This window comes from Aethalodelphis obliquidens, unplaced genomic scaffold (genome assembly GCF_003676395.1).
Source record: "Aethalodelphis obliquidens isolate GAN/ISIS:26980383/991018 unplaced genomic scaffold, ASM367639v1 scaffold41, whole genome shotgun sequence".
Taxonomy (NCBI): Eukaryota; Metazoa; Chordata; class Mammalia; order Artiodactyla; family Delphinidae; genus Aethalodelphis; species Aethalodelphis obliquidens.
In genome coordinates, this window is record NW_020837985.1 from 16918177 (window position 1) to 16944136 (window position 25960).

The window sequence follows — 25960 nt, forward strand, 5'->3', positions numbered from 1 at the left end:
GGGAACTAGATCCTGCATGCCACAGCTAAGAGATCCCACATACCACAACTAAAGATCCTGCATGCTACAACTAAAGATTCCACATGCTGCAACTAAAGATCCTGCATGCCACAACAGAGATCCCGGACGTGGCAAAGAAGATCCCACGTGCTGCAACTAAGACCCGGCACCGCCCAATAAATAAATAAATAAAAGAACAGATGGAACCAGTAGAAAACAATAGCAAAGGGTAATTTTTAACTCAACTATATCAATAATCTCATTAAATGTAGATGGTCTAAACACCACAATTAAAAGGCAGAGATTGTCATTCAGATTTTAAAAATCCAACTATAGGGACTTCCTCGGTGGTCCAGTGGTAAAGAATCCACCTTCCAATGCAGGGGACGCAGGTTCCATCCCTGGTTGGGGAACTAAGATCCCACAGGCTGCAGGGCAACTAGGCCTGCGCGCCTCAACAAGAGAGCCCACAGTGCTGCAAACTACAGAGCCCATGTACCTTGGAGCTTGCGTGCCACAACTAGAGAGAAAACCTGCAGGCCACAACTAGAGGGAAGCCCGAGTGCTGCAGCAAAGAGCCCATGCACCACAACGAAAAAGATCCCACATGCCTCAATGAAAGATCCTGCGTGCTGCAACTAAGACCCAACGCAGCCAAAAGAAATAAAGATAAATTTTTTAAAAATCCAACTATATCCTGCCTATAAGAAACAAACTTAAAATATGGGACTTCCCTGGCGGTCCAGCTGTTAAGACTCCACACTTCCACTTCAGGGGGCACGGGTTCGATCCCTGGTCAGAGAACTAAGATCCCACATGCCGTGCAGTGTGGCCAAAAAGTAAAATAAAATAAAATAACATAAAATAGATACAGATAAGTGAAAATTAAAAGGATAGAACAAATATGCCAGTATAACACTAAATATAAGGAAGCTGAAATGACTATATTAACATCTGAAAAAGTAGACTTCAGAACAAAGAATATTACTGAGAATAAAAGAATCATTTCATAAGGACAAAGGGATCATTTCATCAAGAGGACATAAGAATCCTAAATGTTTTTGCAGGTACTAACAGAGCTTCCAAATACATGAAGCAAAAACTGACAACTACAAGGAGAACTAACTCCACAATTACAGTAGCAGATTTCAACATCCCTATCTCAATAACTGGTGAAACAAGTAGACAGAAAAATCAGTAATGATGTAGAAGAATTAAATAACTATCAATCATTATCTGTCCCTCCATCCATCATCCCTTTATCGTTCATCTACCACCCATCTATCATTGTTTTCATGTTTATCCATTGAATACCATCTCTTTTCCCAGTACTTGACTTACTGTTTCATCAATTCACACATTTTCTCATTAATTTATGAATGATTTATTGATAAACTTGCCAGTCTATCCCCTCATTACTGTATGCACTTTAGCCTTACTACCATCTTAAGTCATCCTCACGTATCCATTTATTTAACTACTGTTAATTCACACATCTCTTCATCGTGCATTCATACACACATTCGTGCTGTTTACTTGAGAGAAAATTTCGAGAAAGCAGGGACTATGTTAGTTCACTTCACAGCTGTATTCTCCAGTGTCATACATTTTGGTTGTCACATGAAAGGCACTCAAAAGTTGTGTTCAATGATTGAACTCACCCATCAATTCATCTATCCATTTGCTCAACCAACCATCTACTTATCTAAGTTATTCATCCATTAAATCCCTTCATCTATTAATTTTTCATGTATCAATTCGTATTTCATCCATTCATTCAATCCAAGAATCCTTCATTCTTTTATCATTTAATTCATTCATTAACTTATTCATCTACTCATTATTTGTCCATTCATTAACTCACTCATAAATTCACCCATTATTATTTTATCTGTTCACTCATTTAGTTTTCCATTTCTTCTGCTTGCAAACTAACCTTTGGCAAGTTTTTAAACTTATTTAAGTATCAGCTTCCACATGTTCATAAATGGGGCTAACAGGTCCTATATTTCAAAGACGAATGAGACAATGAGTGGAATTCTTCAGCGCAATGCCTGGCGCACAGTGCTCAAAAAATGGCAGCTGTTACTCTTTAAAGTAGGTATTCACGGTTCCTTGTTAATAATCCATGGACCCATTCCTGTGTTCACGCTTCCATTCATCCAGCTGCTCCCTCCGCCCATTCCTGTGTTCACGCTTCCATTCATCCAGCTGCTCCCTCCGCCCATTCCTCTCTCATCCTTGAGTTTACACCCCTTGAACTTTCCTTTCTAAAATACAAACCACATACTGAACATTGTACAAATCAGAGTTGTGTGGCTTGATTAAATGATAAAGGAAGTACTCCTGGATTAACCTCCTCAGTCAAGATGTGAAACATTGGAGAACCCTACCCCTCCCTTCTGAGAACCCTGCTTTCTGTGGCCCCTTTATCACTCCGGGGTGGGGGGGGTGGCGGGGGGACTTCAGAGGAACAGGAGTGGTAAGACTTGGGATGCGTGGCCCCAAGGGCTGTGTCCTGCAGACTGAGGTCTGTAGGGAGGCCGCGACGGCGGGGAACTGCAGCCAGGGACCTGCATACAGTGGACACAAGCAGGGAGCCTGGGGGGCCGGTGGCAGGGTGTGGAGGGAGGAGGGCAGGAGGGGAAGGTGGAGGCCTGTGTGGTCTTGGCAGGGGGACTGCAAGGACCTAGGGGGCATCATGGTCAGCACTTCGGGGCTCATCCCTGGCCAGCTGGGAGGGCCACGTTTCTGTGAGTCGGTGCCTTTTTCTCTGAAGTGGGAGTCTAACAGCATCTCTCCAGGTCGGGCAGAACACAGAACACACCCTGAGCTTTTGACCACTGGCGCTAGGTGGCCTCGCTGGACGTGGTGGTCAGCGTGCTGCAGTCCTGGGACCTGAGCCATATTCTCCAGAACATGGAGGCCCAGCGGCAGCGCCGGGCCAGGGAACCAAGCAGCACAGGGAGGCGGAGCTCAAGTGGCGCTGAAGAGGGGGGTTGGGGTGGGGGGAGGCGGCCAGGAGCTTCTCTGACCCGCCTCCCCCGACCCCAGCATGAACCTCAGAGTGCAACAGCTACCCAAGGAGCAGCCAGTGTCACCAACAGGTGTGCAGCCAGCCCCCCGGAAGGAGCCGGTGGGAGGAGAGAGAGCTGGGTGCTGAGAGGCGCCCCGCGAGCCCCCAACCTGGTCCGGAGGGCTTCAGCTGGCCCCGCCCCCCCGCAGGCCTACCGCGAGCTCAACCCGAGGATCGACAAGTACAAGGGTTAACGGAGGGCGCGGGCATGGCTGAGCTCACTCGGCAGGTTGGCTACTCCCCCTCGGCGGGGCGGGGCGGCCCCCCTCCCAGCCCCTTCCTTAGGGGTCCCGGCTAAGCCCGGCAGGCAGGGGTGGGGGTCCGGCCTTGCCCTGAGCGGAGCGTAGGGGCCCTCCTCCAGGCCGTCAAGGACGCGGAGGCCCAAGTAGACAGGCTCCGGTTGGAGGCCCAAAAAGCGGAGGAGATGCTGGCCCTGGCCAGGCTGGAGTGCGGGGGGCAGGCCCAGGAGGGTGGGCGGGGCTCGGGCTGGGGGCCAGAGGGGCCGGGGAGGGGGATCGGGCGCCAAGCCCGCCGGTTGGCCCCCCACTTACATCCCCACAGGGGAGGAGGAGGCGCCCGGGCTGAAGTGTCAGGTCACTGAGCTCCACGACGTGCTGTTGAAGGACGTGGGTGATCGCATCCGCGCTGATGGCAGGTCACTGGTCCCGGCCGGCGAGGGGCGAAGGATGAGCCGAGGCTTCGGGCGGACGGCGGTGACCTGGCGGCCACTCCCAGGTGGCCTCTTGTCATCGACCCTTCGGGCCAGGCGGCCACCTTCCTGCGCTACCAGGACACCAACTATGTGGACGCCGTGAACCCAGACCACCTGAGGCCGGAGAGGATCAGGCTGGCACTGCTGGGGCGCTCGGGTGAGGCTGGCGGAAGGCGGGAGGCCCCGGCCCTCCCCGCCCCACCCCTCGCCCTCCCCGCAGCTTCGGGAAGCCGCGGGTGTCCGACCTGCGTGAAGTGGACCTGTTCCTGGCGGCGCAGCGGCAGCTGGAGGCGGTGCAGCCGGGCCTGGCGCAGGAGCTGCTGGGCCGCGGGCTGCTGGAGCGGGAGAGGTTCCTGTCGCTGCTGCGGCCGACCGATGAGCCCGAGTACAGCCCCAGCCAGTGCCAGGAGGCGCGCCTGGGGCACTTCCACCTCTTCTATGTCACCAAGGTTCGGTGGCCGCTGCGCCCCAGGGCGCCGGGTCCGTGAACGAGCGCATCAGGAATGTGGGCGTGCGCTGTGCAGGGGAGGGGGCCGGCCGGGAGCCCCAGCTGGGGGACCCTGGCTGGCGGGCCCTTGGGGGCAGAGTAGGCTGGCCCAATCAGTTCCTCCCGCTGTGGAGCAGTGCACAGTTGGGACGACGGGGGAGTTCGTGGTCCCCGCACCGGCCCCAGATTTGGAGGAGCAGAAGGGGTGGGCGTTGGTATGCCGGCGGGTGGACAGACAGACAGACTAGAGGTAAAACGTAGTCAATTTTATTCTCCTTAAACCACAAAATAGAGTCTTTGGTTGTACAAACATCACTAGTTACAGTCTCGCCAGGAGGTCCCGGCTGGGGAGGGGGCAGTTAGCGGCCAGAACTCTTGAAAATGCTAACGGCCGGGTTAAAAGACTCGAGGCAAGGGTGGTGCTGGAGCTGGCAGGGCCCCCACCCCAAGTCGGGGGAGGTACCTTGACCCTCTAGGAGGGCACCGGGCCCAGGCCCCGGCGCCCCGGCCGCACGGCGCGGCGGCTGCTGCATAGGGCCACCTCCTCGGGGCCCGCGGCGCCTGGCGAAGGCCTGCCCAGAAGCACCATGGCCACCTCTCCATCCTCCTCTGGCAGACCTGGCCGACGGGGGCGGGGAGTGAGCTGATGGGCCCCAGGCCCCCTGGGAGCACCCGGGGCCGCGCCTGCCAACTCACCAGGGCTCGGAGATGGTTCCAAGGACCTCAGCTCCTCAGCAAAATCTGGGGACTGTGATGGGGAGAAGGGCTGCTCAGGGCTCCGCCCCAGACCTGCCTGAAACCACCCACCTGAGCCTGGGTGGGTCCCTGCTGAGCCCTGGCTGGAGGATGGGAGGTGGGTGGACAGGACTGGCCACAGAGAGACGGGGAGGGTACCAGAGGAGGGGACAGGGCTGGGTGACAGGCACAGCAGAAAGGTGGCAGGAGCTGGTCGGGCTGTCTTGCAGAAGGGCCAGGAGGGCCCGGTACCTGCATGTCATAGACAGGTCTGGAAGAGGGGAGGGCTGCAAACACCCTGTAGTCAAACTTCCTCCCAGACAAGGCCTTGAAAGGACAGCGTGAGGAGAGAGGTAAAGAGCGTGAGAAGAAAGAGGGCTGGGGGAGTCTGGATCCCTGCCCCCCACCAGGGGAGGAGTGCAGGGAAGGGTGACAGCCGTTGGTTCCTCACCAAGCGTCCCGGGGAGGTGCCGGTCTGGAGGCCGAGGTCTGGAGGAACAAGAAGTGGACGTCGGGAGAGGTCCGCGCCGCAGGCTGAGCCCCCCGCCTCCCCACGACGCACAGACCTTCCAAGGGGGTGGGTGACGGGGTGGGCGCGGGCGAGGGGGCCTCGGCCAGGCGCTCCAGAGGCCCCCGCTTGCTTCGACCCTCCTGAGACTTGCTGAGGACCATCTGTGCGCGGAGAGCGTCCTGTTCCAGAGACTTCATCCTGCGGGCAGGGGAGCGGCGGGAGGGCTGGACAGGGTCGGAGGGCGAGGGCGGGGGCGGGGAGGGGAGGGGGCGGGAGCAGCGCGCGGGGCGGGGCCTCACCTGGCCGCCCTCCACAGCGCACGCTTCTCGGCCTCCAGGGCGCGGCGCTCCGCCGGGGACAGGGTCCGCTCAGGAGCCGGCAGCTCCGGGCTCTGCACGCGCAGCCGCTCCTGGTGGCGCCGCTCGGCCTTGGCTGTCCGCACCGGAGCGCCGCCTCCCTGCGGCGGGGGGGACGCGGGGCCAAGCCTGGGCCGGGCGACAGGAGAGCCGGGTGGAGGGGCGCCGCGCGGGCGGAGAGGGGGGAGGGGGAGACGCTGGGGGGGGCCCTCCCCCAGCTCACCCTGCGGCGGGGCCCCGGCCGGCCCAGGGCGGCTCCTCCTCGGGCTCCTCGTCCTCTGGGGCCTCGCCTTCCGGGCGCCCCGCGTCCGCCGCGTCCCCCGCCGCCTCGCGCAGCATCTGCGTCCTCTTCTGTTGCAGCTTTCGGGCTGGGGGAGGGGAGGGGAGGGGCGGGTCAGGTTGGGAGCCGGTGCTCCCCTCCCCGACCACCCTCGCCCAACCCAGTGGGCTGCTTACCTTCCTCCTCCTGCATCTTCCGCAGGTCGTCGGCACCCACCAGCGACACGCGCTTAGGGGGGCCCCCGGTCTGGGGCACCCGCACCTCAAGCTCGAAGTACTTCTGCCGCTCGCGGAAGGACAGCTGCTCCGGGGAGGCCGTGGGCCCAGGCTTGGGGGGCTGGGGAGAGCACGCCCTGAGAGCCGGGCCCTCGCCTCTCGCACCCTGGCAGGAACACGCAGCAGGGGACCGGGGCCCACCACCTACCTGAGCAGGGGCCTCCAAGGGTGGGTGCAGGCCGGGCACGGCAGCGAAGGTCCTATACGCCTGCTTCACGTTGGCGGGCAGCTCGTCAGGGGAGGGTGGGGAGGGGGGCTGGCGGACGGGGCACAGCGAGCTGTGTGGTGACAGCTGTCCCGGCTGCAGCCACCGCCCGTCCCACCACCAGCTGTCCTTGCTGACTGCCTCCCCGACCCCCCGCCCCCCCCGGGTCAGGGCACTCACGGACTGGGGATCACCTCTGCCCCTGAGGGCCGGGGAGCCCCTTGGCCAGGCCTGAGCCACTGGCTGGATCACCCCAGGCTTTGTCTGCAAAGGGCAGGTGCAGGGGCCAGGAGGAATCGGTTCAGGTGAGGGGATGTGAGGATTGGGGGGAGGACGGGGAAAAAAGAGAGATGGGGCCCAGGTGGGCGGCTGGGCGGGTGTCCAGGGTGTGAGGCCGTGCTGGGAAGGGGCAGAGGCTGGGAGCCGGGCTCCAAGCAGGTACTTCCAGTGCCCACCCCTACCCTGCCACCAGGCGAGAGGAGGTGCCCACGCCTGGCCCTCCCCACGCAGCAGAACCGGGGAGCCTCTGCAAGCAGGTGGGGGTGGGGGCAGGGCCAAGCTGGCCCATAGGGGCTCCCAGACGGGAGGACGGATGGGGGTGGGGCCGCCCTGACCACCCACAGCCCATCTGCCCAAGGAAGCCACAGGAGCTCCCCAGCCCCATGCCACCCAGCTCTGCCAGGAAGGGGCCCACAGGCTGTGTCCTCAAGAGTGACAGATGGCAGCTGGGGGGAGGCGCTGTCCCCTAGCAACCCCCTTCCCAGAGGAGGGGGCTCTGCAGGTAGCACCTCCCTGGAGTCCTCCACCCCCCAGCCCCGTGTGCACTCACCTGCTGGTGGCCAGGGGAACAGGGGGCCTCAGTCATCTTCCCGCCACTTGCCCCAGACGGCACCTGGAAGAGCCGAGTGGTGGGTGGGATGAGGGCTGGGCAGGGCTGGGGCCCCACAAGGAGGACCTGGGGGCTGGGCCTCAGCTCCCTGGCCTGACCAGCCCAGGGAGTATCCCGAGATAGGCGGGCTTTCCCCACAGCGGTGCCACCCACCCGCCCCGTGAGCTTCAGAGATCCGTGAGCTGGGGAAGCCCCGACTCCTGCCAGCCACCCTGCAGCTGTGCCCCTTCTGCTCAGAGGACACTGGGCTCCCATCCTGGGGACTTCCTGCTCTTGCCTGTCTGTGGTCAAGGGAGGGAGAGTCTTCACAGAGGCCCTGAGCAGGCTCCCTTAGCCCCCAGGCCCCACTCGGCCTCTCACCCAGCGCAGCCTCCTCCCGACCACTTATGGTCGGTCCTGCGGGGTCTCCCAGCAGCAGCTGGTGGGGCACACCCTCCGGGAGGGGTTATTTCAAGCTTTGGGGAGAGGAATGAGAAGCACACACCTCCCTCCCGGCGTCCCCACCCCCAGCTGGGAGTGCTGGGCCTCCTCGCCAACCATGGTCTCTGGGGCTCCCGCCCGTCCTCCCCACCGTGGCTGGTGCCCGATCCCACCCTGACCACTCTGGTGGCCTCAAGCTGTCCCTGCCTCTGGCCCTGTCCCAAGCCCTCTGGGCCCACACAGCCCCTCTGCCCAGCCTGCCTGGTGAGTCTGACGGCAAGAGAAGGGTTGGGGCGGAGGCCAAGGGCCTTCTCAGAAGCTGGCCCTACCGCGCCGCACCTCACGTCCTGGGCTCTAAGGAGGGGGCAGAAGCATCTGCTTCACGGCTTGGTTCACGGATTCAGGAGGACGAGACACGTGCCAGGCTGGGAGGTGGCGCTCCAGCTTGGGCACGCTGGCCAGTCCCCTCCTCCAGCCCCTGTGCCATGTGAGGGCCCCCACAGGCCTCAGCCCTCCCCCTGGGGGCAGCCACCTGAAAGCCCTGCCCTGCAAGGGTCTCAGGCGGAGGGAAGGAGGTTAAGGCAGGGGCAGGACTGACGGACAGGTAAGCAGACAGAGGACAGGACAGGGGTGTGACGATCAGGGACTGACCCTCTGCACACTGCCGGTGCTGGGTGTGGCAGCCAGGGCGCGGCAGTCCAGCTTCAGGCTCTCCAGGCTCCGACACTGGGGGGCAGAGTGGACACAGGGCTACCAGGGGCCGTGCCTGCCACCGAGTGTGGGGCAGGCAGCTGCTAGGGGGGCGGGGCGGGCAGCCAGAGCTCGGAGCCATGGGCCCGTGTGCGGAGAAGCCCACCGTGCAGGGCACGGACAACCCGGACACTCACCACGGCCTCCGGCCCCCACTGTGGGGTCTGTCCAGGCAGCTCCTTCTCCTGTGAGCAGAGACAGTGGTCAGGACTGACGGCCTTAGGCTCCCGAGCCCTGGGGCTGCTGGCTGCGGGCGGCTCTGACCTTGCCGGGGCCCTCGGGGCTCAGCTCCCGGTCGACGGAGGAGATGCTTTCCAGGCTGTTCCGGCGGCCCATGCCTGCTGCAAAGGGGTTGGCGATGATGCCTGGGGACACCTGGGGGAGGAGCGGGCTGAGTGACCACACATACCTGAGGTGGCCTCTGGGGGCGGGCTCTGTGAGCAGCGCCGCCGCCCACTCGGGACACCATGCCATCATCCTGTCTGTGACTTGGGGCACCCACAGGTCACATCTGTACACTGCATGCACCAGAGGATGTCCTGATGCGGGGCAGGATTCCCAGGCAGTGACGCTGGGCCATGGGGCAGAAAAGGCTGGCCACGTAACCATCACCCCGGGGAGCAAAGAACTGACAACAAGATGGCGGGGGTGGGGGGTGGAGCCGCAACGTGCCTGACAGCACAGAGAGGGACTGAGGCGGAAGTCCAAGTGGCAAGGAGGACAACACTGGTTCTCACATCAGAAAAGTCTGTTCGAATTTGGAAGAGCTGACCCGTGGTGCCGACTGGAATGAGTGATAAAGGCATGATGTGAACACATGCTCTTCCAGAATTACAGAGATAATCGCGGATGCAAACGTGCCTACGTTCACAGGTGATTCCAGCCACTGAGAGGTCCTGAGACCATGACACCCCGACAGCCGTGAGCATGCCCAGGGTCCAGACTTTGACTTCTAAGTATCACTTTGACTAAAGGAACCAGTGCTCCTGGGTGGGAAAGTATGAAATGACCCCAGACATCTTGTGGCGGAAAGTAAGCCGCTTAAAGGAAGGTGGGTCGTGCTAACAGGGCCAGGGCCAGCCAGAAGCCCCTCTCATCAGCCGAGTCTGGGATGGCTTGAGCACCAAAATCAACAGCAGTAGTGACAAACTATCACCTGTGAAATAAAATGGAAACTGGCAAATCTACGCTAAGGAAGAAGGGAAAACTCCTCCTCAGGGCAGGAAGCCGCTCAACACGTGTGGAAGGGACAGGGACGGCACACGAGCTACCACCAGGGACTGAGGCATGGACAGCGGCGGGGCTGATGCTTGGGGGGAGCCCGACAAAGAGCAGGACAGTTACACGGCCTCACAGCACCTCCCCACAAAGCACCTGTTAATTTCAAGGGAAAAGCGTCACTTTGCAGTGGAGCAACCCGGAGACGCCCCCGTGGAGAGGGTCACTGACAGGACACCACCATCCATGCGTCCTGGTGGGAGGCCCTTGAAGACAGTGTCACCTCTGTATTAACCCTGCCAAAAGGGCATCCACTGAAGCCCGTCCTGAGGAAACACCGGACAGACCCACAGCGAGGGCTGTTCCACACAGTGATGATGGCCTGTGCTCGTTCGAAGTTCAAGGCCAGAGTCAGGGAGACTTGAGCAGGCGTGGCAACCAGACACCCGCATGCCCCGGACCGTGGCCTTTGGCGTAGCCCCGAGACCACTGGTGGGACGCACATGGGGCCTCTGAGTGAGTGTTCTTGACGCTTTCCTCCAACTTTTTTTTTTTTTTTTTTTTGCGGTACGCGGGCCTCTCACTGTTGTGGCCTCTCCCGTTGTGGAGCACAGGCTCCGGACGCACAGGCTCAGCGGCCATGGCTCACGGGCCCAGCCACTCCGCGGCATGTGGGATCTTCCCGGACCGGGGCACGAACCCGTGTCCCCTGCATCGGCAGGCGGACTCTCAACCACTGCGCCACCAGGGAAGCCCCTTTCCTCCAACTTTAAAATTATTTTATATATTTGCTTATATCTTTCAGAAAGAAATAATGGCAGGAGAAAGCAACACTAAGGCAGATGCCGGCCTGTGGGGCGGAGACGGGACTGACTCCTCACGCTGCGAGTCCGTAGTTTTGGCTTTGGGGCCATGTAAGACTTATAATAAGAAAGTGATCGGGCTTCCCTGGTGGCGCAGTGGTTGGGAGTCCGCCTGCCGATGCAGGGGACACGGGTTCGTGCCCCGGTCCGGGAAGATCCCACATGCCGCGGAACGGCTGGGCCCGTGAGCCATGGCCGCTGAGCCTGCGCGTCCGGAGCCTGTGCTCCGCAGCGGGAGAGGCCGCGACGGTGAGAGGCCCGCGTACCGCAAAAAAAGAAAAAAAAAATACAAAAAAAAGTGATCTTTTAAAGTCATCTCTAAAAACAGAAAACGAGTAAGCCTAACTGTATGTCAAGTTGGCAATAGAACAATTCAGAGAATTATTTCAAGTGACTTAAAATCACAGTATTTTGACTGTGCCTCCTCAGTGGAGAAACCCTAAGGACATGAAGAAATTTAAGATGCTATTAATGGGGACTTCCCTGGTGGTCCAGTGGTTGGGACTCCATGCTCCTAATGCAGGGGGCCCAGGTTCCATCCCTGGTCAGGGAACTACATCCCACATGCTGCAACTAAAAGACTGCGTTCCACAACGAAGATCCCACATGCTGCAACTAAGACCCGGTGTAGCCAAATAAATTAAAAAAGAAAAGACGCTATTAATGGTTTCATTATTAGCAATAATATTGATATTGCTTTTTGAAATTATAATTATGGTAATGTTACTTAATTTACTAAAACAGTTTTTAAGATGAGAAAAAGAAATATAAAATCAAAAAAGCCAAAACCCTGTAACCTTAAATATAAATTGAAAGTAACAGCACAAATTCATGATTTTTCTCCTTCCAAAAATATTCACTTCCCAGGATTCATGTGCTACAGAGGCCCAGGAGCAACCACAGCTCAGAGCCACAAGCACCCGGCCAGTGACAGCTCTGAACGCCACGCCCAGGGCTGGGGCAGGAAATACATGGACACCTGGTCACACCAGAGAGCAGGACGCTAACGAACGACAGGTGTCACACTCAAAGGACACGGGAGCCACACTGCCCAACGAGGACGGCACACCGAGAATATACAGACCCTAAAAACAAAGACAGAAAAACACCTCTGTAGCCATCTTTGGGGGTTTCCAAGGCACCAGCTTGTTATTTAAAAAATCAACAAATGAAAGAATCAAAGTATTTATCACACCTCTCCTGTATAAAATCTTATCTTAGGATTAAAAAAATAGCTGATAAAGAAAATTTCTTCCTTACAGAAAGGTCAGTAGAATAAAAGCAACAGATGCAGAAGGAGTAACTGAAGGCTTCTTCTTTAGAGCAGTAATCAAGGAAATACTAAAAAAGAAAGGCAGTCTTGATCAAATCCTAAAGCTGGTTAGCTGAAAAGTCCGTTCAAATACACAAGACTTTGGTGAGTATGATGAGGAGGAAGAGGCAGCAGAAATCAGATCAAAAAGATGACAGAACCACAGAAGAGGAGAAGAGGCGGAGGAGAGAGAATATTCCCAACCTCGCACCAGCATGCTGAGAACTATGGCGAGGAGGCTTCTTGGAAAGTGCACAGCGGCCCCCGAGGCCCTGCAGCCGAAGACCGGCCACCACGGCTGTCCGACTGTACAGGAGCCCCCAGGGGCTGTGGCCCAGGAGCAAGACAGGCAGGTACTAACGACAGTCCGCCCCACCACCGTGCGGAGCACCGGGGAGGAGGGACAGGGCGCGGGCTGACACAAAGGCGGGTTTGCAGAATCCAATCAAAGTTCGGGGAAATGGCTGCAAACTCGGATTCCTATACGGGTCACATGGGTCAATGCAGGTGAGTCAGGTGGGCCGAGGTTCAGAGAAACGGGGGTGGGGGGGACGAACGGTGTTACCCCTTTTCCTTTCAAGCACCAAGCCAGCCAGAGGAAACCTGTGCGCTGAGCCTCAACCCCACCTGGCACAGGGCTGTAAAAACCATCAATGAAGGGACTTCAGAAAACTCAACACCCACTTCAGAGAATAACTCTTACAGGTTATAAATGGAAACAGCCCTCCAAATTTAAAAAAAAATGCTATATAAACTTCAGCCTGGAAGTCGGCACAAGGGAAGGCCACTGGCCACCACCACCACCGGGTCCCGGGGGGACGGAGGGGCCTGACCTCCCAGGAAAAGGGGACCCGCAGCCACCAATCGGGCCACACGCAGGGCTTCCACTAGGGGATGAAAAAAAGCCACCGACGAGAATTAATAAGGAAACAAGATCAATCTATGAATGTGCTTGGGGAAAACTTACACAGAGATCAAAGCTAATCCCTGAGTCCCAACCAACTTTTGTTAGGGAACTTGGCAGGTCCATTCCTAGGAAACACATGAAAATAGACTAAACTTTTCAAAAGAAGAATAAAAAGTGGGTGACTTCACAACACAGTCTAAAGTGGCTATACTGAGGACAGCAGCATTGGCCCAAGGGCGCATCCGGCTCCCCAGGGCCACATCCTGGGCCACAGGAATGTGGATCTGACCCACAAGGAAGTCACATTTCCCCAAATCAGTGGGAGAATGACAGACGTTTTAGTGCATACCATTGGGACCAAAGATCCATCTGCTTGAAAAGCAATTCCAGGTGGATTACAGAGCTATATGTTTTCTAAAAAAGTTCTTTGACAATCTTGCAACGGAGATTTTCCTAAGCAAAAACCAAACCCAGGGATCATAAAGAAGTTTAGAAGACTTAATTCACAGAAGTCTCCATTTCTGTAACCCCAGAGAGACCGTTCCTAAACAGCAAAAGACAAAACCTCTCATGCCCTATGCAATAAAAGACTGAAACTTACAACACAAAGGAGCAACTGCAAGTTACACGAGTTAAGTGAATTAGACACTAAACACAAACTCCCAAAAGGAAAAGGAGGAGGAAACTAGATGGCACTGCCTGCCAGATCCCACGGGAACAGAAGCTAGTGCTGCCCGAGGCTGGGAGGGGGTGGGAGACGCGGCAAGCCTGTGGCCTCTGGCCCAGCACCCACTCTTCCAGGACTCCTTCCTGCAGAAACTCCCCCCAAAGCAGAAAGACGGGCTCCCGAGCGCTCTGGCTGGTAACACAGCACAGATACAGCAACGCTGGAGAGAAGGCCAGATGCAGGAAGTCAAAGAACCACCAGCAGAACACAGCGAGGGCCCCCCGTAAAGTCTGGAACACACCAGCCCCCACCCTTTACCCTGAAGCTGTATTCACTCTCTTTCTTTGTACAAAAAGCTTTAAGTAAGTAAATGTATGGACTAAAACACTTAAATACACGTTTTAATTAAGTAAATGGAAGGCAAAGCCTTCTCTGGAAACCTGAGAGACTGCTCCCCAGAAACGACAGGGTTCCAGTGACTACACAGAGATGTGGGCACGGAAGCCAGCAGAGGGCGGCCCCAGAACCCAGGGAGTGGGGCCTCCAGCCCAGCATCCAGCCCTGGAGCAAAGAACACGAATGCAGAGTCCTTCCCCGTTCAGGAGACGACACACAGAATAAGGCTGATCCCTCCCTGGCAGCGCAGGACAGGCGGGGCAGTAAGTCGCCATCCCAAAGACCCACTGCAGCCGAACAGGGGACGGCCCCACCCCAGAGGCTGCACCAGCAAGGGCGCCTCAGGGTGGGGCTGGCAGCCACCGCGGGTGAGGAGCCTTCGGAGGCCTGGGTGGGCATCAGCTTATGCCAGGCGCCCGGGGACAGCCGTGGAGAAAACAGAACGGAGAAGAGCAGGACAGCGGGACCCTCCCGAGCAGAGGGGACGCTGAGGCTTGGAAGCCGGGCCTGTCCAGGACACAGACTGGGCCAGGCACCAGGCCTCCAGAGCCCAGACACTCTCCAGGGGGCTAGGAGGGAAGACAGCTGGGTTCTGCCACAGGCCCACCTGGGATGGGGGGATCCTGGGTGCCGAGCTCCCTGCTGAGGCGCTGCCAGAAGAGCAGGATGGCGCCTGGGCCAGCAGGGTGGGGTCCTGTGCGCGTCTGCAGGGAGGCCGTGTGCCCGGCTCTGCGCCATCCTGCCCTGGCCCAGCGGCCACACGGTACAGGTACTGCTCACCTGGAAGCAGGTAACTCAGCCTTTTCTTTCAAGACGCGACCAGGCCGTCTGTGCACATGCTTCGTCCAACCCGGGCCAGAGCCTCCACAGGCCATGAGCGGTGGCCAAGACCAGGGCCCAGCACCGCCCTGGTCACCCCTGAGGCTGACTCACGACGGCCGAGCGCTTCCCAGGCTTGGAGGCGGAAAGGGTCAGCTGTCCCGGCCCGCACAGGGTCAGGTCACCGGGACCCCTCCAGGGAAGGACCCAGTCCCCGTGGCAGAGCACCGGCCGGGCGGGGGCACTGACCTCGGGGGCGCTGGTGTCGAAGCCGTCACAGACAAGCACAGTCAGGGTGTCGCCCACGCTGCGTAGCAGCTGCACGGCTTCGCCGTGCGTCAAGCCCAGCAAGCTCTGCTGGTTCACCTCCAGCAGCCGCAGCCCCACCCGCAGGCGACCATCTCGCCCGGCCGCTCCTGTGGGGCTCACCTGCGGGGAGACCCGGCCCCAGAGCTCAGGACCAGCCCGTGCCCGAGCCCCCTTCTGCCCCGAGGAGTGCAGTGGAGCAGGGCCGACGAGGCAGGACGCTCACCTTGGAGATGAAGATGCCCTCGTCCGTGGGGTCACAGGGGTTCCCTGCGTGGCCCTTGGCGCCCCCACGGATGCTGATGCCCAGCTTCTCCCCAGGGGCCTTCTGGATACAGAGCTCCCGCATGCCCGGGGGCGGCGGGTCCCTCCGCACGAGCAGGACCAGCTCCAGGCAGGGCCGCAGCAGGGCGCTGACCGCTTCCTGGTGGGTGGCGTCCCGCACATCCTGCCCATTCACTCCCAGGATGCGGTCCCCAACCCGCAGGCCACTGCGTGCAGCCAGGCCCCGAGGGAGCACCTGTTGGGGGACGGTGGTGCGCAGTGGGCGGGGGCTCTGACTGCCCTGTGCTTGGGCCGGGCCCTCTATGCACAAGGATGCCTGCGGGGTCCGCCCTACCTTAGAGATGAACACGCCGGGCTCCTGGACGCCAAATGGGTGGCTGGAGTGGTCGGAGCCCCCGACGATGCTGAGCCCCAAGGGGCCCCCAGCTCTCGGCAGACAGATCTCCTGGGGACGTGGAGGGGTGGGAGGGGTGGCTGGAACAGGCCTGGCAAAGTACCAAAGGGGCGCTTTCCAAGCCCAGAGAGTGTGTGGGATCAGGGCGCTCCACTGCAGGGAGGCCGTTTTGTGTTGCACAGGAGATCACAGGAGGAGGAGACCCGCCACTGAATGACGCCCTGGTGTCCTGGAGCCGCAGAGGGCGTTAAGTACTTGCTTCCCCACCGGTGCGGCTAGCACCCCATCCCTAAAGCCGTGTGGACGTGGAGGAGGGGGCCGGGGAGTGGTTAAGGGTGGGGACTGGGGTCTCACCTCCACTGGGTACGGCCCCTCCAGGGCAGCGGCCAGCAGACTGGGGGCCAGCCTTAGCGGCCCAGGCTCCCCAGGGTTGGCAGTGGCCATGGTGGTGGTGGTAGCAGCAGGGGGTGGGGGTGAGTGTGGCGGAGTACCAGGGGCAAGCGGCCCCCCGGCCTCCCGTTCCAGCAGCAGGGCGATGGTGGGAGAGGCAGCGGTCAGCAGGGAGACGGCGTGGTCGTGCCTGGCCTCCGTCACATCCACCCCGTCGATCTGCAAAAGCGTGGCCCGTCAGGGGGCCCCATGGGGCGAGTGAGGCGGCTGGGTACTGGGAGGGCCCCACTGCCCCCACTCACGGAGAGGACGCGATCGCCGACCTGTAGGGTGCCCGCCCGGTGGGCGGCGCCCCCCTCAGCAATGCGGGAGATGAAGATACCCTGCAGGGAAGAGGGAAGGAAAGCTCTTTACTACAGGCTGGCCTGGCCCTGCCCCCAGCAGCCCTCCCTGGCCCTGCCCACCCGCCTCACCGGGTCTCCGGCCCGGTAGGGCGTGGAGCCTTTCCCCCCAGCGATGCTGAAGCCCAAGCCCTTGTCACTGCGCACGAGGCAGGCCACGCGACGCTGGCGGAGGGGCCCTGGCGGCTCGGGCTGGCGTGGGCGCGGGCGCAGGCCGCCTCCCCACCGCTCCCGGGGGCTGTAGTCGTCCTCAGGCCTCAGAGGCGTGACGGTGACCGCGTTCTCGGGCTCCACCATACGCTCCCGCCACAGCCGCACGTGCACAGTGGTGCCCGCGCCACGCAGTGCCTCCACGGCCTGTTGATGCTCGGCGTCCTGCAAGGCCACGCCGTTCACCTGCAGGCCACAGCGCTCGTCAGGGCAGGCCCCTCTACAGGTGGGCAGGCAGCACAGGGGACGGGCGCCAGGGAAAGTGGTGGGTCGTCAGCACCCTTGCTATCTACGTGCCCACCGCCTGTGCAAGCCCGGGGCCAGGACGCCCGCAGGCCGAGAACAGCAGGCAGAGGCCCCTCCTGCGGGTCCACACCTGGGTTCCCAGGTCTGGAAACCCCTGCCACGTTCTCATCTGAGCAAACCCGCAGCCCAGCGTGCCTGCAGTTTCTGGGCTTCCAGCCCCTGCCTCCACCCCGTCCCTGACTCAGGCTCCCCCAGCCATCGGGGTACAACAGTTCCTCCATAAAATTCGGATGTAGGACCAGCCCCACCTGGCCCCGCAGCCTTCTGTCCACTGGCCCCCCTGCCCCGTGGGCCGGGCACACTGCCCTCAGACCTGCCCTATTGCGACAGCTGTGAGCACCGGCACGTGGCCTCCCACGATGAGCTCACCTGCCAGGGCTGGGTGGCCAGGTGCACGGGCAGGGGCTCCAGGGCAGAAACCAACCCGCCACCCAAACGTGTTAGAAGTCCGAACCCCTCCTAGACCAACCCTCAGGAGCAGATCTCTCCTTGAGATCGCTGCTCCTAGCACGGCCAGGGCCCCACCCCACCAGGCCTCCCGCCCAGACGGGGGTCTCTGCCTCAGGGGCTCGCATCTGAGCCCCCTGAAGCTCTGGCTTATGAGCTGCACGCCTCACCAGTGGCCCTGTGCTTGGGGCTCTCAGGAGAACTGGCTGCAGGGGAGGCAGCCGAGCACCTGACAGCCAGGATGTGAGGCCCCGAGGGCCCAGTATTTCACTCAGACAGGGGCCGGGGGCTGCCGACTCACCTCGAGGAGCTTGTCGCCTACTCGGACCCCAGCCTGAGCCGCAGGGCCCTCCTCAGATACCCGCGAGATGAATATACCCTGGAGGATAGACAGGAACTGAGACCGAGAGCGTAGACAGAGGCCACGGAGGGGCCTCACCCTGCCCTTCTGGGGGAGGGGCCCTCGGCAGCTTTGCGAGGCCCAGAGGCCCCCAAGTTGGGGCTGCAGAGACGCCCAAGGGTGCGGGAAAAGCAGAAGTGGGCCTCGGGTGGTCAGTGGGGCTGGGCGCGGGCCGCCGCGAGGTCCCGGGTGTCAGGGAGCGAGAAGGTGCCGGTCAAAAGCTTCCAGAGAATTTTGACCCCATGCCTAGTACAGCGGCCACTAGCGAAGGCAGGAGAAACTGAAGACTGCAGGCAGGCGGGGCAGCCCCGACCTCCAGGTCCCCGTTCATCCTCTGGGGGACGGGGACCCCACAGTCCTCAAGGCCACCAAGCGGCGCAAGCAGGACGGAGTGGGCAGGGCAGCAGCGGCTGCTCACCTCATCGTCGCCCTTGTAGGGGGTGGAGCCCTTGCCGCCCGCAATGCTGATGCCCAGGCCCCCCGTCTGCCGCACGATGGTGAGCGTCAGCTGGAAGCAGAACAGACATACGGTGTCCAAGGACGGCCGAGGGAGCGGGGCTGCCGGTGGACTCAGCAGGAAGCGGGGAGGGCCCAGGCCCCCCGGCCACTGACCACCTCTCCCAGGGCTGGCTCGGGCCACAGAGGAGCTGGACAGGGCAGGTAATGCCGGGGTTGAGGGAGTACAACCTGGAGAGAGCCCTCGTCCGAGGATGACGAGGCTGCCCTACGGTGCCTGGGCCGAGGTGCCGCAGGCAGGGGGGTGGGGGACGCCCAGCACCCCCCCGAGATTGGCCACCCTCACCTGGAGGCCAGCGCCCTGTCCCCGCCCATCTGTGCCAGAGGGCCATCAGGCGCCCCAGGCCCCGGCTCTGAGGTGGCAGGAGGAGGCCTGCGCAGGAGCGGGGGAAGGAGACGCAGCGCCCACAGCCCAGGAAGCGAGGCCAGCGGCAGCCCGGGGTACAGAGCACAGGGCGGCACGCGAGTACAGACCTCTTCCTCCTCAATGCGAGCGGGCTCTATCAGCAGATTATTGGCCTGGTCAAACGACACTCCCTGTCAGGATAGGACCAGCAAGGGCATGCAGGTCAGCTACGCCCAGCCCCGCCACCGCCTTGCCCGGCCCCACCTCGAGCAGGAAGGAGAGAAAAGACCACACCAAGCTCCCACAGCCTGAGTACCGGGCCCTTCCTGCCTGTGCCCGAGCCTGTGCCTGGTGCCGCCCCCAGGTGCGAGGTCTCCTCCAGTCTGGAGGCCTGGCTGCTTCTGCCAACCTGCCAAACGGGGTCCCAGGGGGGCCCCACCACGGGCTGAGCCTAGGCCTGGCTGTCCCGGTTTTGACTGTCCAAGGCCCTCTCAGCTGTCACGGCGTCATGCCGCCGTGCTCAGGGCAGAATCACCGACGACGCAAACACAGGGGCGCTGTGGCAGCGGGGCAGCCCACGGAGAAGACCGGACCCCAGGGGCCCCGTGAGAGGCACCTGAGGACCAGGGCAAGGAGGCGGGTGAGGGCCCCACGGCCCGCCTGGAAGCCAGCCCTCAGGAGAGCCAGGGAAGGCAGAGGAGCCCGGGCAGAGAAGAGTGGCCGCCCGAGCCCTGGGATGGGAGCTCTGGGTGGAGTCAGCAGCCAGCCGGGAGAGGAGGGCGGGCGGGTGGGGACAGGCACCTCCCTCCACAGCTGGTTTCAAGACACGGGCCTCGAGTGTCATCTGAGATCCCGCCAGTGCGGACCGAGGGGCCTGGCCGGCCTGGCCTGGGCTGGCGCGTGGGGTCAGACCCACCTTGACAGAGGGTGCAGAAGCCACAGCCCCCTCGCTCTCCTCCTCCTCGCCCGCCTCCACGGCTCCCGCCGCCACCGCCGCTGCCGCCTCCTCGGCTTCCTCCTCCTCCTCCTCCTCCTCCTCAGCTCGAGGAGCCCAGGGCACGTGGGGGCCGTTGTGCCAGCCCCCAGACCCTACTGGGCCCTCACTGTCCGGCTGTGCTCCTTGCAGCAGGGCCACCACGGCCTCAGGCTGGGGCAGCTTGGAGATCTTGAAGTGCTTCTTGTAGTGCGGCGTGTCCTTGCGGATGAGCCGCTGCCTCTCACCCGGCACGGGCCAGGGGGCCTCCAGCTGCCCCGCCTCGCTCTCGCCATCCTCCCCGGGCAGGAGCAGCGTGTCCTCCGCGAAGCGCACCGTGGGCTGCGAGAGGCCGAGTGGGAGGACGTCGGTCTGGCCCACCCCCACGCGGGCCCAGGGAAGGTGGCAGCAGACAGGGGCTCTGAGAGGCTCCCCGCTGCTCGGATCAGAGAAGGATGGGGATCGGTGGGCCAGGAGGCTCTGCCCACCCCGTGCGCTGTACTCTCAGCAGCCTGACGCTGGGGTGCCCATCAGAGCCACGATAAAGGTCCCTGGGGGGTCCGGGAGCAACCCAAAAGGGGGATGTGAGGCGGTGACGGATGTGGGAGGGCAGGGCCCATGCCAAACCTGGCCATGGGGTGGAGGCCCTCATCCCCAGGCCCTCGCCCCTGCCTGGGGCAGCAAGGCTCCTGCTGGGCTCCACATAGGAAAGAGCACACCTGCGGGGCCCTCCTGCACCTTGACGGGTCCTGACAGCAACCTGCTTGGGAAGGAGGAGGAGCAGGGGGAGGCAGGCCCACCCCTGGGCAAGCAGCCTCCAAGGCCAGTCTCACCTCCTCATAGATCTCCTCCGTGACCTCCTCCTGGGAGGTTGGCGTGGATTCCTGCTGGCTCGGCTCCTCCACCTCGGCCAGCGGGCCCTCAGGCTCACCCTGGGAGGCTGTGCTGGCAGACAGGTGCGAGTCCGCACTCAGGCCAGACTCGGTGCTCAGCCTCTTCTCCTGTGGCGGGGTCAGGTGGTGGGTCAGGCCACCTATTGGGGGACCCCACATCGCAGGCCACCCACCCTGGGGCTCCCTGCTTCCTGACCACAGCACCTCGTGGGCTCCCCCCTCCCAGCTGCCCCTTCCCTGCAGGAAGTGGAATCTGTGCTCAGCCCTCTGGGGTGCCCACTGTCCCACCCCCAGGGAAGCCACGCTCCACCAAACAGCTACGGGCACACAAAGCCACTGCTCTGTGTTGCAGACCCTAAAAGGTCTTCCGAGTACCCAAGATGACACCAGCACGGGGAAGGACAGGCACCCCAGAGTGAGCACGTCTCTGCAGACAAGCTGTGGCAGCTTCCCAGGGTGGAAGGCTCTGTGTCACAGACAGAGGCCCTACCACTTGTCCCCCAGGCATCAGACGTCCTGCTGTACCCCAGGGGCCCTAAAGCTTCCCCTAGTCCTGCTGCCAAAGCTCCTGAATGAGTAGAGTCAGGCCTGCCTGGTTCTCGCCCCAGCCCCCTTCACGAAGGCTGACAACGTAGGCGCCCAAAAAAAACACCACAGGGAATGGGCCCACTACTCAGTTCCCTCTGCCGAGGACCCAGCTGCTTCTGGCTCCTCTCTTGCAGCTGCCCGCACGTCCACGCCACACGACCCCCGTGTCTGCCTGGCAGCCATCCGTGGGGGCAGCCTGCTCTGCAGGAGGGTGTGGGCGCTTGGCCCTGAGCCCCCCCACTGCAACCTGGCGCCTCTCCTGGCCGGTTCCCCATGCCCACACAGGGCCCCGGAACCCTGCACCCAGCCTGGGGCTCCCAAGCAGGAGAGCCCGTAAGGCGGGCATCCCTCCCACGCCCCGCGGGTCCCCCCAGGCACCTCCTCCGAGGGCGGGGGTGAGGGTGAGTGCTGTGCGGAGTCGGGCCTGCAGGAGGCGGCTTCGCTTCGACGCTCTACACCCCTCTTCATCACCTTGAGCTCGCTGGGGTGAGGCGTAGCCCGACGCTGCAGGCCCTGCAGTGGGCACAGGGGTGAGGGGCAGGGCGGGGCCGGGGTCAGGCAGGGGTGGGGAGGAGGGAGCCCCCCAGGGACCCCACCCCCCCCATACCCGTTTCTCGGCAGCAGCCTCCTCTGCGTCCTCGTCGCCCGCGGGGGCCTCTAGGAACTGGATGACGCTGACGCGGCCGAGCGGGGCATCACCCCAGCTCTCCGAAGGGCTGCTCCGCGGCCCCGGGTCCTCTGCGGAAGCGCGTGTCAAGGGGAAGCCCCTCCCCACCCGAGGCCACGCCCCATCCCGCCCCCCAGCAACCTACCGAGGCTGGGCGGGGGCTGCTGGGGCAGCAGGTAGCAGGTGAGCACCTTCTCGCCGGTCTGGGCGTCGTCCTCAGTCTGGAACCGAAGCATGGGCTGCGCCTGGTTCTCCGCCAGCCACAGGGCCTTTAGGTTGAGGTGCGTGAGGGCGAACGGCAGACTCTGCAGACTGGGGGCCGGGGGCACGGTTAGCTCAGGGTGGGGGAGGTGGAGGGGCACAGCGGGCACGGTCAGCTCAGTGGGCGCCAGGCCAGGAGGGCACGGGGGCTACTCACCGGTTCCCGGCCACATCCAGCACATGCAGCTCGGCCGTGTGGGCGAGCTCCGGCGGCAGGACAGCCAGGCGGTTGTCCCTCAAAGAGAGGACGCTGAGTGCCATGCAGCCCCCAATCTCAGGCGGCAGTGCCTCCAGGCGGTTCCGGTCCACGTTGAGGTTGGTCAGCTTGCTCAGCTTCCCCAAGGAGCGGGGCAGGGCCTGGCCGGGAGGAGGGAGGATCGGAGATCAGCAGAAGCCCCCGGGTAGCGTGAGGAGGGAGCTGAGTGCTTTCGGAGGGCGGCCTCTGCCCCTGCTCCAGGGCCCCGACCCCTCCAGCCACTGGTCTCTTGGCACTCCGCACGCCTCCAGACGTCCCCCCGTCTGCATCCCATGCTAACTCTGAAACCAGCCACCAGTGGGGCTGGGCCCCACCGTCAGCAGGTTCTCCGTGAGGATCAGCTCTGACAAGTTCTCACAGTCCCCAATGGCCTCCGTCACCTCGCAGAGGCGATTCTGGTCTACCTTCAAGATGGACAGCTGCTTCAGCTGACCTGGCATCAGGAAGACACCGTGACGGGACTCAGTGAGGCAGGGAGCCCAGTCAACCACACGACTGAAACAGCCTGCCCCTCACCCTGCCTCCTGCACCTCGAGAACGCTGAGAGCTCACCCCCCCACCCTTGCCATCCTGCTGCCAACCTGACCAGGCCCACCAGCTCCCATGCACCCGCTGCCCGCGACCTGCCATCGTGCCCTCACGAGCTCACCATCCCCGCCCACCACCACAAGCTGCCTCGGTTCCTCAGGAGCAGCCCCAGCCATCCCACTCTGGCCTCAGGCCGGTCTCCCCCTCTTTGGGGCTGTGTCCCAGGACCCAGCAAAATCAGGATCCTTACCCCAGAAGCCCTCTCTAGACCTGGTTTCACCCCCAGCCACACCCTCCCAGCACTAACCAATGCCGTCAGGAAGCCGCTGCAGCCAGTTCTGTGAAAGCAGCAGGTCAGTGAGCAGCACCAGCCCCCCGAGTTCCGCAGGCAGCTCCTCCAGCCGGTTCTCCGACACATCCAGGCACACCAGGCGCCGCAGATTCCCGAGTTCCTGGAGGCAGGTGCAGAGAGTCAGGGGACGGACAAGCATGAAGCGGGGGGGCAGCCACACCCTCACTCACCGGGGGCAGGGCCGACAGCTGGTTCCGGTCCAGCCACAGCTCACGCAAGTTGGGCAGGGCCCCCAGAGTGTCGGGCTGCAAGAAGAGACAGGGACAGAGTGACGGACGAGGCTCACTAACCCTGCCTGGCCCCGCCCCACCCACGACAGCCCCGCCCTCTCCACACCAGCACTTCCAGATCGTTGCCTCCCAGATCCAGCTGTTCCAGCTTGACCAGGAAAGACAAGGACCTGCAAAGGAAACAGAGCAAGTTCTGTCGCGGCCACACGGCCGTGGTCCTTGGGGCCGAGAGGCCTAGGGCGGCTGCTGGCAGGGCCAAGCCCACTCACGCGGGCAAGGACTTGAGCAGATTCTCCCGGAGCTCCAAGGTCACCAGGTTGGCGAGGCTGAAAAAGATCAGGGCGGGGCGTGAGAAAGGTAGGACGGTGGGGAGAGGTGTAGGAACAGGGCTCTACTGAGCGCCCCCACCACCCAAGAGTGCACTCACTTGCCCACGTCCCCAGGCAGCGCCTGCAAGGACACATCATTCAGGGCCAGATGAGCCAGGCTGCGCAGCTGAGTGAAACCTTCGGGGAGCCTAAGGGGAGCAAGGGGTCCTCAGATGCCCAGGCAGAGGCTGCGGGACCTCCCAAGCCCCACTACCACCCCTGCCATGGCCACCACCCACCTGGACAAAGGATTCCCACTGAAGTCTGCAATCTCCAGGGCTTTGCAAAACTTGATGCTCTCGGGGATCTCAGGGATGTCTGTGAGGAGAGAGGGATCACCACGGAAACATGCCCACAGCCTCCAGGAGCTCAAAGCCCTTCCTGCCACCCTCAGATTCCACCCCAGACCCGCCCCAGGCTCCACACCATTCCGAGACACGTCCAGCTCCACCAGTTGCATGAAGTTGGCCACCTCAGGGGGCAACCGCTGGATCTCGTTGTCACTCAGGCCCAGCTTGCGCAGGTTCAGCAGCCGAAAGAAGGGCTGTGGGCAGGGGGTAGGGTCAGGGGTGACGGGCCCTGTAGCAGAAGGCCCCTCCCTGCTCCAGGCCACACAGGAACCCCGGGTCCTGTCCCATCACCCTGGTCTGCAGTGAGAAATGCAAGGAGACAAAAACAGATACACATCTTCCCGCACTTCTGACTTGTGTCATCTCAGAATCATCCCCCCCATACAACGCTGCCACGTGACTTACCCTATGCGCTCAAGTCTCAGCTGGAAAGTCACTTATTGTTTCTGACCTGATGAGTCCCTGTTCCTTGCTCTCTGTGTTCCCTCAAGGCTCCACCCACCCCCTGAATCACCTCTTCCATCCACCCAGCAAGTGGGCCCTGCAAGGCCTGTGGTGGTTTCTGCTACTGCACCCCAGCAGCCACCCCAGCCTGAGCCCATGACAAGAATTTAACAACTACCAAAAAAAAGTATAAAGAAGACAGGAGAGGGCCACAAATACGGGCTGCACGCGCGCAGGGGCTGCAGGCAACGTGTGGTGGGACCTGGAGGTGACCGTGAGGAGGCCCGGTCCAGGCCCAGAACGGAGCCACACCCTTTGTGGCACACAGCCCCCAAGCATTAAGCCACTTTGCACCCCTTCTCCAAAAAGGAAATCCTTTTGTGACCTGCTTCCTTTAACCTCCTCTCCCAAGTGGCTTTAAAAGGAGGAAAATACGTTGTCCAAAAGAAACAAGACAGCGAGAAGTAGACGGACCACAGACCTGCCAAGGACAAGCACCTTAAGACGGCTACCCCCGACCCCACCCCAGCACCCAGGAGAAAGAGAAGAGCAGTCCGGACAGAAGCGTGGCCTCTCCACCTCCAGAGCAGTCCAGCAAGTTCCTATCAGTCAGTCACGCCGGGTTCACCTTCCACCCTGATGCACTCCAACCCCATCCACCTTCCCCCACGGCTTTCAATCTGCAGCTCCTCCTCTAGGCTGTGACCATCCCCGCCCCCAGGCAGGCACCCGATGACCGCTGCCACCTGGTGCCAGCGCCGGCGGTGGGTGAGGAGGGTGGGGCTGGCCGGGGTGGGGCTCCGGCCAGTAAGAACCATCAGGGCCAACTGGTAACTGCGGCGTCCCGCCCGGGCCAGCGCCTGCTGAGCGCTCAGAGGAGCGGGCTGTCGCAGCCAGGCCGAGCCCGCCGACCCGGTGCGAGGGCTGGGCCGGCGGCAGATCCAGCGGCCGCTCACCTTGGGCAGCTCACGCAGCTGGTTGGCGTCGAGGAGCAGCTCCTCCAGGCTGCGGCTGTAGCGGTAGATCTCCTCGGGCACGGCCTGCAGCGAACAGTGCCGCTTGTCCACCGACTCCACGTGCCGGTTGCAGCGCCACAGCGGGATGCACTTGAGCATGGTGCGGGCGGGCGCGGGCTCAGGCGGCGGGCGGGGGGCGGGGCTCGGCCCGCATG

General features: G+C 61.9%; 1 protein-coding gene across 18 annotated transcripts; it reads right to left on the reverse strand.

Moving 5' to 3' along the window:
- Window positions 1–4520: 4520 nt before the first annotated feature.
- Window positions 4521–25953, reverse strand: SCRIB (scribble planar cell polarity protein). Of its 18 annotated transcripts, XM_027132105.1 has the most exons (39): window positions 25746–25952; window positions 24422–24539; window positions 24235–24313; window positions 24055–24144; window positions 23897–23953; window positions 23734–23797; window positions 23568–23642; window positions 23353–23497; window positions 22832–22950; window positions 22419–22618; window positions 22146–22312; window positions 21941–22071; window positions 21712–21846; window positions 20686–20853; window positions 19796–20194; window positions 19008–19070; window positions 18436–18525; window positions 17919–17996; window positions 16727–17050; window positions 16556–16636; window positions 16218–16472; window positions 15804–15914; window positions 15411–15704; window positions 15128–15307; window positions 8961–9071; window positions 8834–8881; window positions 8598–8672; window positions 8286–8300; window positions 7467–7529; window positions 6818–6901; window positions 6581–6688; window positions 6334–6493; window positions 6101–6245; window positions 5821–6006; window positions 5577–5719; window positions 5462–5499; window positions 5263–5337; window positions 4972–5023; window positions 4521–4893 (listed from the first exon to the last, which is right to left on the reverse strand). In XM_027132105.1, exons 1-39 carry the CDS (start codon window positions 25902–25904, stop codon window positions 4748–4750), a joined length of 5031 nt encoding a protein of 1676 aa, XP_026987906.1. In that variant the 5' UTR covers window positions 25905–25952; the 3' UTR covers window positions 4521–4747. The 18 variants fall into 18 exon arrangements, 17 of the variants coding, with proteins under 17 accessions (XP_026987906.1, XP_026987901.1, XP_026987902.1 ...); XM_027132100.1 differs by having other exon boundaries at window positions 6581–6901; window positions 19008–19052; XM_027132101.1 differs by having other exon boundaries at window positions 6581–6901; window positions 16577–16636.
- Window positions 25954–25960: the final 7 nt, after the last annotated feature.